General features: G+C 35.5%; 1 protein-coding gene across 1 annotated transcript in view; it reads left to right on the forward strand.

Moving 5' to 3' along the window:
• DCC (DCC netrin 1 receptor) overlaps positions 1-12,387 on the forward strand; it is a 1,249,028-nt gene that overhangs the window by 581,821 nt on the left and 654,820 nt on the right. Inside the window, 1 exon segment of the mRNA XM_053571848.1 lies at positions 2,352-2,636. Coding sequence (XP_053427823.1) covers positions 2,352-2,636 — 285 coding nt within the window.

Below are 12,387 nucleotides of genomic sequence, written 5' to 3' on the forward strand. Positions count from 1 at the left end.
TTGCCCCACATAAGCTTTACATCTATCCCTCCTTATTACAGTTTGTTTTGTGTAGGATAACTTCTCTGTTTAAGTACGTGTTTTAATTCCATACCTAAACCAATCAGTAGTAGATTGATGTACTTTTTCTCCTTCTTTTGAACAGACTCAAAATTACACACCACAAACATCCTGGAAATTGGACTCTAGGAAATGAGCCAGGGCATAAGTTAACTGATTCCTTTTGTTCTTCACCCAGTGGTAGATCCAGCACAATTGCAGATTAGTTCTGATAATCAAAGAAGGATGGATTAGGCAAGTGGCTGGCGCCCCCTATAGAAACATCTGTGGTGTTGATCCAGGGAGTTATCACAATAATCTTCATAACATCCAGATTCCATAGCCTTACCTTAGGAGTGAGACAATTGATAAATTAATATTTGCATCAACATGAAGATTTCTAGATGGGATAGCTTCAATCCTTCTTACCAAAGAACAACTTTAATATTGCATCTCTAGGATTCCAGGCCTGTTTAGATGGGAATCACTACAAGTGGTATCTTTTAACAGCTTGTACCTGTGCAACTTCATATTTCATAGATTCAATTATTTTGTGGTTCAAAACACATCTTCTGGGGGCAAGACATGATTGCAAGAGGAACTTTATCTAACAAATGCAATCAGTGTAAATCAGTGTAACCTGGCTTATTGTACCTTCAATGAATCCCCAACAATAAAAAAAGAAAAAAAAAAAAAAAACCTCTAATCTCTGAAATTTACATAATTCCACCTTCACTTAGGGAAGGAGACTCCTGCATTACCTTTCTTATTGTCTCTCATATTAAATTATGATATTTGACCCGGGCTATTTTGCCTTTGCTCTGTTGGCCAGCACTTTTATCAGATTGTAGGGACAATTAGGATTATAAAAATTAATAGACCCAAATTAAAACTAAAAGTAATTAAGACTGAAAATAGTAAAATTTTCATTTTTGCTAAATATTGAATTTTGCTAAATTTTGCTAAAAAAAAATTTTATTTTGGCTGAATGTCGAAACTTCTTGACAGAATTTAACCCTGGATCTTGGAAATATTGACTTAATTGAGATAAATCAGCAAAATTAAAATATTAGTAACATAAAATATTAGTAAGACTTGACATGAACTCCAAACTGATGAGTCAAATTCTGCTGTGAAATGTACACAATAGTAATTCCACGATGATTAAAATGCAAATAGAAATATCAGAATATTAACTGTGATAAACAGAGAATATGACTACAGAATTAGAATTGTTTAGTTGAATTAGCTCTAGAAAATAAAATTGTCAATGTTCTACCAATGATGGCATAATTCACACAAATATGTTTGTTTGCAATTATTAAACAAAAACAAAAGTTCTCATTGTCAAGGGGTTAGAATCAGAAATATCCACCTTTTTATTAGTGGGAGTTCAAGAGGGCAGGCTCAAAATAGCTTCTGCCCCTTTCGTGTACAACAGTATGATAGAGAAGCCTTCTCTCTCATCATCCTTATACTTATTAATGGCTAGTTTTATTATATTTTTCTTTCTTCCCTGTGTTTATGTAATCATTCACATGAATATACCGTTTGCAAGTTATTTCATGTGAATTAGCTATTATCCCATTTTATAGCCCAAAGGAATAAAACAAGTTACCAAGGGACTCATACAACCAGATCGGAAGCACAAGCTATTCTAATCGCTACTTTAGGACTTTTCACTATGCCACAGAGCTATGCCTAGAAAAAACGAATGGTTCTCAACCTTCCTAATGCTGCAGCCCTTTAATACACCGCAGGTTGAGAATCGCTGCTTAAGCAGTCTTTTCATAAAAGATTGTTCTTTGCTGTAATTCGCAGTTAATATCACCTATCTGTCTTAAAACTCATGTAGGTTATGCCCTATGTATGAACTTCCGTAACTTCATAATCCTTTGTCCAAAGTTGGTCACAGGAATTTCATCCATAGTACCAGGAGCCAAAGGAACAAGTTCTCATTGACAGGATGGCTTCAGACAATGTGTCTGAACTCAAGTGCAGAATTTTACTTCTTTGAGCCTTGATTTCCTCATTTGTAAAATTAGGATGATCATATCTGCCCTGCTTCATTTTCTGGATTGTTTTATTAACCAGTAATAAATAAGCTTCTAGAGATGAACAGCAAGATGTTCATTGTTTTTAGCCACAGAAGCTACTGTAGTCACAGATAATGTGATAAAGAGTAAACAGCAAATGAGATGGGATTTGTAGATTATAGTTTTTAATAGAGAATATAGTATGTGATTACTCTTATTGGGGATTATCCTGCCTCATCTGAAAGACTTACCCTCCCTGCTTTGTTTTTCCTCTAGGACCACTGAGGTTTCTTTCCCAGACAGAGTCGGTCACAGCCTTCATGGGAGACACAGTGCTTCTCAAGTGTGAAGTCATTGGGGAGCCCATGCCAACCATACACTGGCAGAAGAACCAACAAGACCTGACCCCAACCCCCGGCGACTCCCGAGTGGTGGTCTTGCCCTCTGGAGCACTGCAGATCAGCCGCCTTCAGCCAGGGGACACTGGAATTTATCGCTGCTTAGCTCGGAATCCAGCCAGCTCAAGGACGGGAAATGAAGCAGACGTCAGGATTTTGTCAGGTACTGTGGTCTTCTTAACTCTCTTCAGAATGATTTTCTCTGGCATAGTTTGAACAATATTTTTTCTTTAACATTTCTAATTGTTTTAAATTCTATGTTGTTCATTGGGTTTTATTTTCTATTATTTCTCCCTTCCTTGACTAAGATGGGGGTGTGCCAAAACTGTTCTTATTTTCTCACGCCTTGTTGTTGAAGTTTCTCTAGGAACAGGTAGTTCTCCTTAAGTTTGGACTCATTTTTTCATGCACTCATTCTTAACATTTAATGAGTACTTCTTCATGCAAGGCCCATTGCTAAGCATTTCTTAGGCATAATTTCATTTTCTTCTGACAATAGTCTAAGAAGTAGTTATTATTATCCCCATTTTTAGGGAATGAAGGTAAGGATTAGCAACATTAAGCACCTTCCCATCCAGGCGCAGTGGCTCATGCCTTAAGCCCAGCAACTTGGGCTTAAAGCAGGAGGGTTATTTGAGCTCAGGAGTTTGAGGCTTTAGAGAGCTATGATTGCACCACTATACCACTCTAGTCTGGATGGTAGAGTGGGAGCATGTCTAAAATAAACAAAACCAAAAGAACAAGTAACCTTTCCTTCGTTAGTATGGAACTTCAGAGTCATGGTAAGTAATAGGGAGACAGCAGGGACTAAGAGCGACACAGAATCTGGCCCATTAGTGTTCTGGGTGAAACAGACATGTAAGTAATTACAATATATTTTGATTAATATCATGAAAAGGAAAGTCATTTCTCTTCATCTCTCATCGACCTTTCTCTTTGGCAAATCTCTCAGACTCTGACATCCCTCTTCTTTCCTAAACTGAAGTTGGATTGGATGGATGTTCCCTGAGATCGCTTTTCTTCTAACAATTGCCACTATTGTGTATCTATGGGATATCTACATTCTCATTTAGTTTTACTTGTAAGACTTGCTTAGACTCACTTGTGAGAATCACAAAAAAAGACATGCACATTATTAGAACTGAATGCTTATCAGGGACTCTGCACCTTCACTGTGAGTGATTATCACAAGTGCTTCAGATCTTCAGACAGTAACGTTCTGAAATCATTCTAAAAGCAAACTGACAATTTGGCTGAAAGTTTGTAGGTGCTTTAATAAAGACATTCTAAAATCCCCAACTCTTTTATATAGTCTCTCTTCCATTATTCACAGGAGTGCAGATTAAATGTGTCAATAACCAACAACACTAAGATTTCATCCACCAGGCAGCAACAGAGACAGAGGTAGAATGTATCCCAAACACATACAAACAATGTTACATATTTATGTTCACATATCATTAATAATGCCTCTGTTGAGTATGTCACATACGAAGCCAAGATAGACCATACACAAAATTGACAAGAATATGTTTGATTGTCTTAATATGACAGAGAGGGCTGTTTTCCAGCGGTATTTAGGAACCAAGCTGGACTGATCACTTATCAAATTTGAAATGGAAAGTTTTAAAAGACATAGAGGCATAATCATAAAATTGATATTTACCTTTATTTGTTCACATTGTAAAACATCTTCACATTGTAATCCATGGAGATTTATTTAAAACCAAATTTCGTATAGTTAATTTGGCTAAAATTAAGAATATGTTCATGTACCTTGGAGATGTGTGGCAATTATTACTGAATAGAAACTATTTTACAAAAACATTACATCTAATGAGAATGATTATCTGAGTTCTATGAATTCAAATATAAACTTCAAACAGGAATGATGAACTGAGGTCACACACACACAGATTTATGATCACAATCGACTAACCCTGTCTCATAGTCTCCTGCCTACGTAAGGAAGGAAGATGTCTTTGACTCCTGTGTCCCAAAGTTTATAAGTTGGTTTATAGGTCAAATACCCAGATCTACATTAAGTACAAGATTGAGTGAGAATAAATGAATAAATGGCCAGTCCCAGCTTCTTTAAGTTGCCGCTTGTCAGTCTCTCATTTCTTAAATCATTCTAATCTTTTCTTAATCAATTTCTACTTTCTATAAGTACCAATTTGAGGGAGTAATAAATTACATGCATATATTGTCCATTCACTATTGTAACTCATATTTAATTGGGAAAGATAGTCAATTAAAATAGAAGCCCATCATGTTCATAATATGATCGATCTAGGAACATAAGAAGTGGTATCAGAATGGTTGGAACTTTGGAAAAAATGTATTTTTCCTTGGTCACTAAACCACCACGTTGACCAGAGTTGTTTATTTCTTTAGTTTGAAACATAAATGCTAATGTGAAGTTTTGCAACTTTTTCTAACACTTGTTTTTATCATGATCTATCAAGAGAGTGTTTGACTTTCTATATATGTGTTTATAGAGAGTTATTTGGTTTTACATAATATTTAATGTACTTATCCAAGTCTATGTGAAACATATTTCAGGTTATCCCTTTTATGTATCAGGCACCTAATGTCACCAAGTAACTTCGGTATACACAATTCATATTTTAGCAATCAAACTGTTTTTAAAGTGCTGTCTTTCAACAATCAGTGTCAGTTTATTCATTAATGAATATTCAATGAACTTTTGGGTGAATTTCAGATACCTGCCATCTTACTGGTTGCTAGCAACAAAATATTGGAAGATTATGCCATCAAACAGCTTATAGTCCAGTGGAGGAAATAGATAAAGCAAGTAGGTTGTGCTCTGAAACAAGAAAATCCAGGGTGCTATTGCTGTACTTAATAGAGAAGTACCAATGAGGAACAAGTAGGATCTAAGCAAAGAGATGGTGTACCAGGAAAAAGGCACAAGGGACACAAAATGTGGAGGGAAGACACATCAGAAGCTTTCCAGAGGATCTACACACATCCTCTTTGATTGGCGCATGGCGCACAGGAAATGACAGAGCAGGGATAAGCTGGAAGGAGAAGAGTTAAACTGGGTAGGGAGGGAAGGTGACATGCTACAGCATTAATCCTGGAGAGAATTAACCAGCAGCTGTGACTGAGACCCTACCAGAAGGTATTCAGAGATGAAGATGGTTGGGGAGGTACTCAGGAAACGTCCTAGAAACAGATCCCATGTGGCTTATGAGGGAGGGAATGGAATCCAGACCCTGACAAAAGTTAGTGGCACTTCTCATTGACACTGGAAGTGGGAGAGTGATGTTATTGTCTAAAATAAATGATAGATTTTTAAAAGAGATTTATCTCTAGCATTTTATCTTTTCTAGATTAACAAAATTATTGTTTCATTCAAAGGCAGGGAAATTGGTAACTGATTTTATTTGTTGATTAATGCTTTAAGACAAATTGAATTTTTACTCATGAGGCGTTATAAATTTTTACCAGATAAATTAGTAGTAAACTTTTATAAAGGATTTGTTTTTGAAATGCCAATAACAAAACACAAAGTAAGAGCTAAGATGTTTTAAAATACCATCTAATGTGTGATGGAGAATATATGATGGATTGAAGGGTCATTCTGTCTGTCAGGTTCACTCAATCCACATCTCACCACATCTAAGTGCCAAGCAAGAGATTGAATTGCAGAATTATAAATCAGCTTGGGGTCCTAGGTTGACTAAAATAAGTGGCCCATGCACTGGAATTCTTATTTTACTTTTCTTAATGGCCTAATGGAATTGATCAGCTGGTAATTCAATCTATTGTTCATTTATTTAACTACAATTTGATGACTCTGGGCTCTGTAGAGACCTGAACTAAACATCTGTGTAATTAGACACAATGGCTTTTAAATGAAATAAATTGGACTGAAACACATTTTGGATGATTTTTATGTATAGTATTTATTTTTGTTAAATTTCGAACATTAAATATCAAACTTTATCTAGTTTAAAAGGGAAATTCTGTTTTTAGTTTTAAAACCAATAGTTTTAGACTTCTATTCATCACTAAAAATTTATTACTGACCTTATTACATTAAACGTTTCAGTTTCACTAGGCATTATATTTCAAAATTAATTTAATGTTACTGGAATCTATTTTTATAATTTCTGCATAATAGTGATCTTTAGCGGTTAAGAAGGAGGCACATGCTTTGCTTTTTAAATTTATTGTTAAGCTGGGTATTTAGTTCACGTAGCTGTCTGACTAACATGTGTCTCAGAGAAGGGTAAATTCAGGTAAACATATCTCATTCCAAGTCAGCGCAAAGAGCAAATCAAGTCTAGATAGAAAATTTGGAGTCTTCCTAGATCCTTACTGTTCTAGATCATAAGGGAGAACTGTTTGTAGAATAATTCCTGTAGATAATAAATGTGGAAGGAGAAGTTGAGCTCACTGTACAGAGAGTGTGGAGTCCCGTGTCTGGGAATTTAGACTTGATTTATTAACATTAGTCATCGTTGGGACCTCTCGAATATTTTTGAGAAATGCATAGTCTGAAATAAAAAATTCTATTTGGGGGGACATCAAGGTTCAGCATTTCAAGATAAAAATAAAAATACTGGAGAACCTATTATATTTTTCTTGCTACACCTTATCATTCCAGGGTCACCGATGACCTTATCCTGACCAAGTCCACCGGATTTTTTTCCATTTTTATCCTTGACTTTGACTTATGTTAGATCTTAATTATATGTTATATGTGATATTATAGATATGTAATATATAACATAAATAAAATATTATATCTAACATTGTGATTTCCTTTTCGCAACCATTTCCTGAAAGCTTACTATTTCTCGTGAAGTCAAAAACAAAATCAATGTACTTGTATTTGTCTTCCACATAAAGATGTGACTATTTCTTGGAAAGGAAAAAAACGTGTCATTTCCCAAAAGTCTAATGTGGTCAACATATAATCAATTCTGCATTTATTAGGAATATGACCTTTAGCAGCCCTGAGGGGCAGACTGTAGGGGCAAACACTATTTTGTGACTCCCATACAAACAAGAAGCCTTCCCTGAGGGCGAAATATGAAACCTACAGGCTATAAAGCAAAAGTCACAACAAATAGTGATGAGATTTGTAGAGCTTGCTTCCTTCTCTGCTCTTATTTGACATAGATTTTATTTTGGGAGCATAAACAAAGGATATTTAGTCATAAGTTATGGGCATACCTTTATTGATTCAACATTGCATATAGAGGAAATAATCCAAATATTTTGGTTCATTATCAAAAACAGGAGATAGAAACAAAAACTCACTACCTGTCTGGAATGTTTTAAATATTTATAAATATTTATCTAATCTATTTATCTATCTATCTATATAGATTAGAAAGAATTTTAGATTCTCTTTGACACATCATAATAAATTTTTCTCCAGGATTCTCCTTTCAATGCACTACTAAAACAATTCTGAAAAAAAAAAAATACTTCCTTTAGACTTCCTACAAAAATGAAGCTGATAGACTCAAAATTTGCCTGTGAGACAGAAGGGATATAGCCATAAGCCAGTGATAAGAATAGATGCTTTCCTTTCTTCTGCCAAACTCTTAACTACAAATAGCAATGTGTGTGTGCTACATGAAGAAAGAAAGAGGAAATATGAACAGATGTAGATATATTTACAGAGACGGAATGTCATTTATAGTACTGAATTGGTGTAAATGAGGAAGAAAAATAATAGAATTATAGAGTGGTGAATATTAGCTCCTGAGAAGTGGCCCCCTTTTCCCTCCACGTTCAAAGTTCCTTGGCTTATAGCCAAATACAATTTTTCATTTTTTATTAAATAAATTCTGATTCCTATGATCAGTTTCAATTAGACCTGTTTGCCCTTCATAGAGTGCTGTGGCATCACAGCTCACAGCAACCTCCAGCTCTTGGGTTTAGGCAATTCTCTTGCCTCAGCCTCCTGAGTAGCTGGAACAACAGGCGCCCGCCACACGTCCGGCTATTTTTTGGTTGCAGTTTGGCCGGGGCCGGGTTTGAACCCACCACCCTCAGTATATGGGGTCGGCACCCTACTCACTGAGCCACAGGCACTGCTCTAGACTTGTTTTTCAATAAAAATCATTTACGGCGTTAATTTCTTTTTTCTCACAACACAAATGTATTATAATGCCTCCTGATATTTGAAGTCACCTGGTACCTGCGGAATTGTCTAACATCTAACCAGATGGGGGGTGGCTATGGAGCCAGCAGGTGAACAGCAGCGTAGCTTGAAATTGAGGGTGCAGACAGAACAAACTAGGTCTGTGAAGTTAGATTAATCAAAGAGAAAACCCTTTGGTAACCTGCAGTGCCCTTTCATTTCCAATTGAAAAAGGTTTAATATTTCACCAAGGAAGGAATTTAATAAAGAAAAGCAAGGAGTACACAATGTGAAAAAAAAAATGGGTCTGTGTATTCAGAAAGCATAAAAATTAAAAGCAACCACTGGTTATTTTGAGGGAGACAGTTATTAGGTTGTGAAAACGGCTGTTTTTTCTTGCTGACACAGAAGCCAACAGTCCATAATTTAATTTCTTTATGCCTCAGTTAGTCTTTAGATTCAGCCCTTGCAGGTTTAGCGCTGAGATTCCTAAATCACAGTTCAGGAAAATGGCCCCATTTAAGGAAGGTTGTCGTCACCACAGGGCACGTGTGCTTCCCACGCTACTTGGGATAGTCCAGGTCATACCCAGTGTCCTAAAAGAATTATTCAGAGTGTTTCACTCTAAAAAAGTATCTCAGGTTGGATGATTTATATAGTCCACCTGGTCATCCACCAGGAGAGAAGACAAAGTTAAGTGGCCCTCTGAAGCATCTGGGAAAATCTGTGAATGTGGAGAGTGAAATCTGACTCCTGGCAGGCCTCAGACTCAATTAATGGGATCATTGCAATGTGTGATAATAACTTTTAAAAAAGTGCTTTCAAAAACACTCTCTCCGATTTCACTGGTATACCTTCCCATTCCTCTTTAGGGCCTGAGGCCTATGATCGCTCAGTTTTGTTTTTATTTTGTTCATGGTAGCTAAATGTGTCGAGCTGTGTGATCCAAGACGCACCTTGGTGTTTAATAAACTGTTGCTCAGAGATAATGTATGAATGTATTTAACGGCTCTGGCTGTCCCCGGAATTGGAAAGAGGAGGAGGAGGTAAAGGAGGCAGAAGGGGAGGGAGAAATACATTGAATTTATCAGTTTCTACTCACAAGATGCAAAACCCTTTCTATGTTGAAAGGAAATGCGCTTCTTGATATTTCTGCATAATTTCCTGTATCAATTCTCAAAGGATAGTCTGTGGAATTTTGATGTTTCTTAAGATGCTTTGGGGGAATCAGTGAGGTCAAACCTCATTTAATAGTAATAATAATGATGATGATGATGATGATAATATATCTTTCTTATGTTTTTCACCATGTTGACTTAAGAATGTCCTGGATAAAATAGTGAAAATTATTAACTTTATTAAGACTTAATCCTTAACTACGTATCTTTTTAGTATTCTGAATGTAAAAACAAAAATACAAATATATTTTTTGAAGAAAATCAAAGGTTTTGCACAGTGAATGTTCTATAGTCATTTGAGTTTCAAGCTGAACTAGTTACCTCCCCCCTACCAATGGAATACAAGTTTTGCTAGAAAAGAAAATCAGTGGAAAACCTATGTCTATTCAATATTCAGACTTGGGTACTTGTTTGAAATTTCCTCAAACAGAGCCAGTGATACAGCCGCTTCAAGGAAAATAATATTTGTTGGGCTTTTTCCATGACTTAGCAATTATGAATTGGGCTGCAATAAACATTCTGGTACAAATATCTTTGTTATAATGTGATTTTTGGTCTTCTGGGTATATACCTAGTAGCAGAATTATAGAATTTAATGGCCCATTAAGTGCCCATCGATCCACGAATGGATTAATAAATTGTGGTATATGTACACTATGGAATATTATGCAGCCTTAAAGAAAGATGAAGACTTTACCTCTTTCGTGTTTACATGAATGGAGCTGGAGCATATTCTTCTTAGTAAAGTATCTCAAGAATGGAAGAAAAAGTATCCAATGTACTCAGCCCTACTACAAAACTAATTTATGGCTTTCACATGAAAGCTATAACCCAGGTATAACCTAAGAATATGGGGAAGAGGGAAAGGGAGGGGAGGGATGGGGGAGGTTGGGCAGAGGGAGGGTGATTGGTGGGATCACACCTACGGTGCACCTTACAAGGGTACATGTAAAACTTACTAAATGTAGAATATAAATGTCTTCACACAATAACTAAGAAAATGCCAGAAAGGCTACATTAACCAGTGTGATGAAAATATGTCAAATGGTCTATAAAACCAGTGTATGATGCCCCATGATCACATTAATGTACACAGCTATGATTTAATAATAATTTTTTTAAAAAGAAAATCATATTGTTGCCAAGGATGAAATTCAAGTTTTTAAAATTTGAAATTTGCAAAGCTCATGTCTATAACTGAGAACCTGACAGCATCCTAACATTAGTAGACCTTTCTCATAGGATTGGTGAAGATAGTAACAACTGAAACTTTTTGCTACACTATAAATAGGTTCACATTTGGAAGATCCGTCTAATGAAGATATCATTCAAAATGAAAGGAAATAGGCTTTTGAAGTGTTTCCACATACTGTGATCGATGTGACAAAATCACCCATGGGTGAAAGATCTACTCAAAGTACAGGGTATCAATGGATTTTTTTATATACTGTAGCATAGAATATTTATTGATGCATTGTCAGATCCCACATTACAACTAATTTCCAGAAACTGGTATTGTGTAATGGTGTATTGCTCAAGGATTATATCTACTAATATCTGAAAATCTAACAAAATATGCCTACTTTTCCACCCAGGTGTCTGAGGTCAGATTGTTTTCATATAAACAACCCAAGCAACATATCAGAACACTGGGAATGCAGAAAGCAGCAATAACAATTTAGTATTTTTTTATGAAGCCACTCATTAAAGAAATTTACAAAAAATGAAAAGAGCTATCACTATTCTCAGTACTATTTTTATTACAGAAAATATAAATTTTTTTGAAATATTTTTCACAAGATGTGAATAAACATTTGATAAATAATTAATTGTAAATGTATTTTGATTTTTCATATGGAAAATATTTTAGCTGTAATGGAAAATATTTATAGCTATAAACTGCATGAACAAAAGGTTTTTGGTGTCCTTAATAATTTTGAAGAGTACAAATCTTTCCTGTTACCCAACAGTTTGAGATCTGCTATCTGTATTGTTCTTCTTCCCAGTGGTTAGAAATTAGTTTGTTCCAACTTAAAAATTAAGCTAAAGTAGGACAAAATTTCCATTTATATAAAGTTAAGAAAGAAAGGGAAGAATAGCAAAGTCAACATAGTGCCATATGGTGGTTCTACACAGTAAGGCAATCTGTGTAGTCCCAGATCAGTACCTCTCCACGATTGGTTTCATATTTATTTTTTTATATGCTACCTTTTTGCATTTTATGGGAGGATTAACTAAACTGCCACTAGGAAAATAGATTAGGTCAAATAATAAGGCCAAAATTTTCTTTCCAACAGAAAAACACTAAACTAGGTGATTTTTTTTTTTAATAGTTCAAGCAAATTATGGCTCTTTTAAACCAATTTAGAAAATAGCTGGTCAATTTTATGCATTAATTTTTTTGTATCACATTTAAAATTTGACTTTTGTAGTTTTTTTTTTTTTTATTGTTGGGGATTCATTGAGGGTACAATAAGCCAGGTTGCACTGATTGCAATTGTTAGGTAAAGTCCCTCTTGCAATCATGTCTTGCCCCCATAAAGTGTGACACACACCAAGGCCCCACCCCCCTCCTTCCTTCCCTCTTTCTGTTTCCCCCCCCATAA

Source organism: Nycticebus coucang, chromosome 19 (genome assembly GCF_027406575.1).
Source record: "Nycticebus coucang isolate mNycCou1 chromosome 19, mNycCou1.pri, whole genome shotgun sequence".
NCBI lineage: Eukaryota > Metazoa > Chordata > Mammalia > Primates > Lorisidae > Nycticebus > Nycticebus coucang.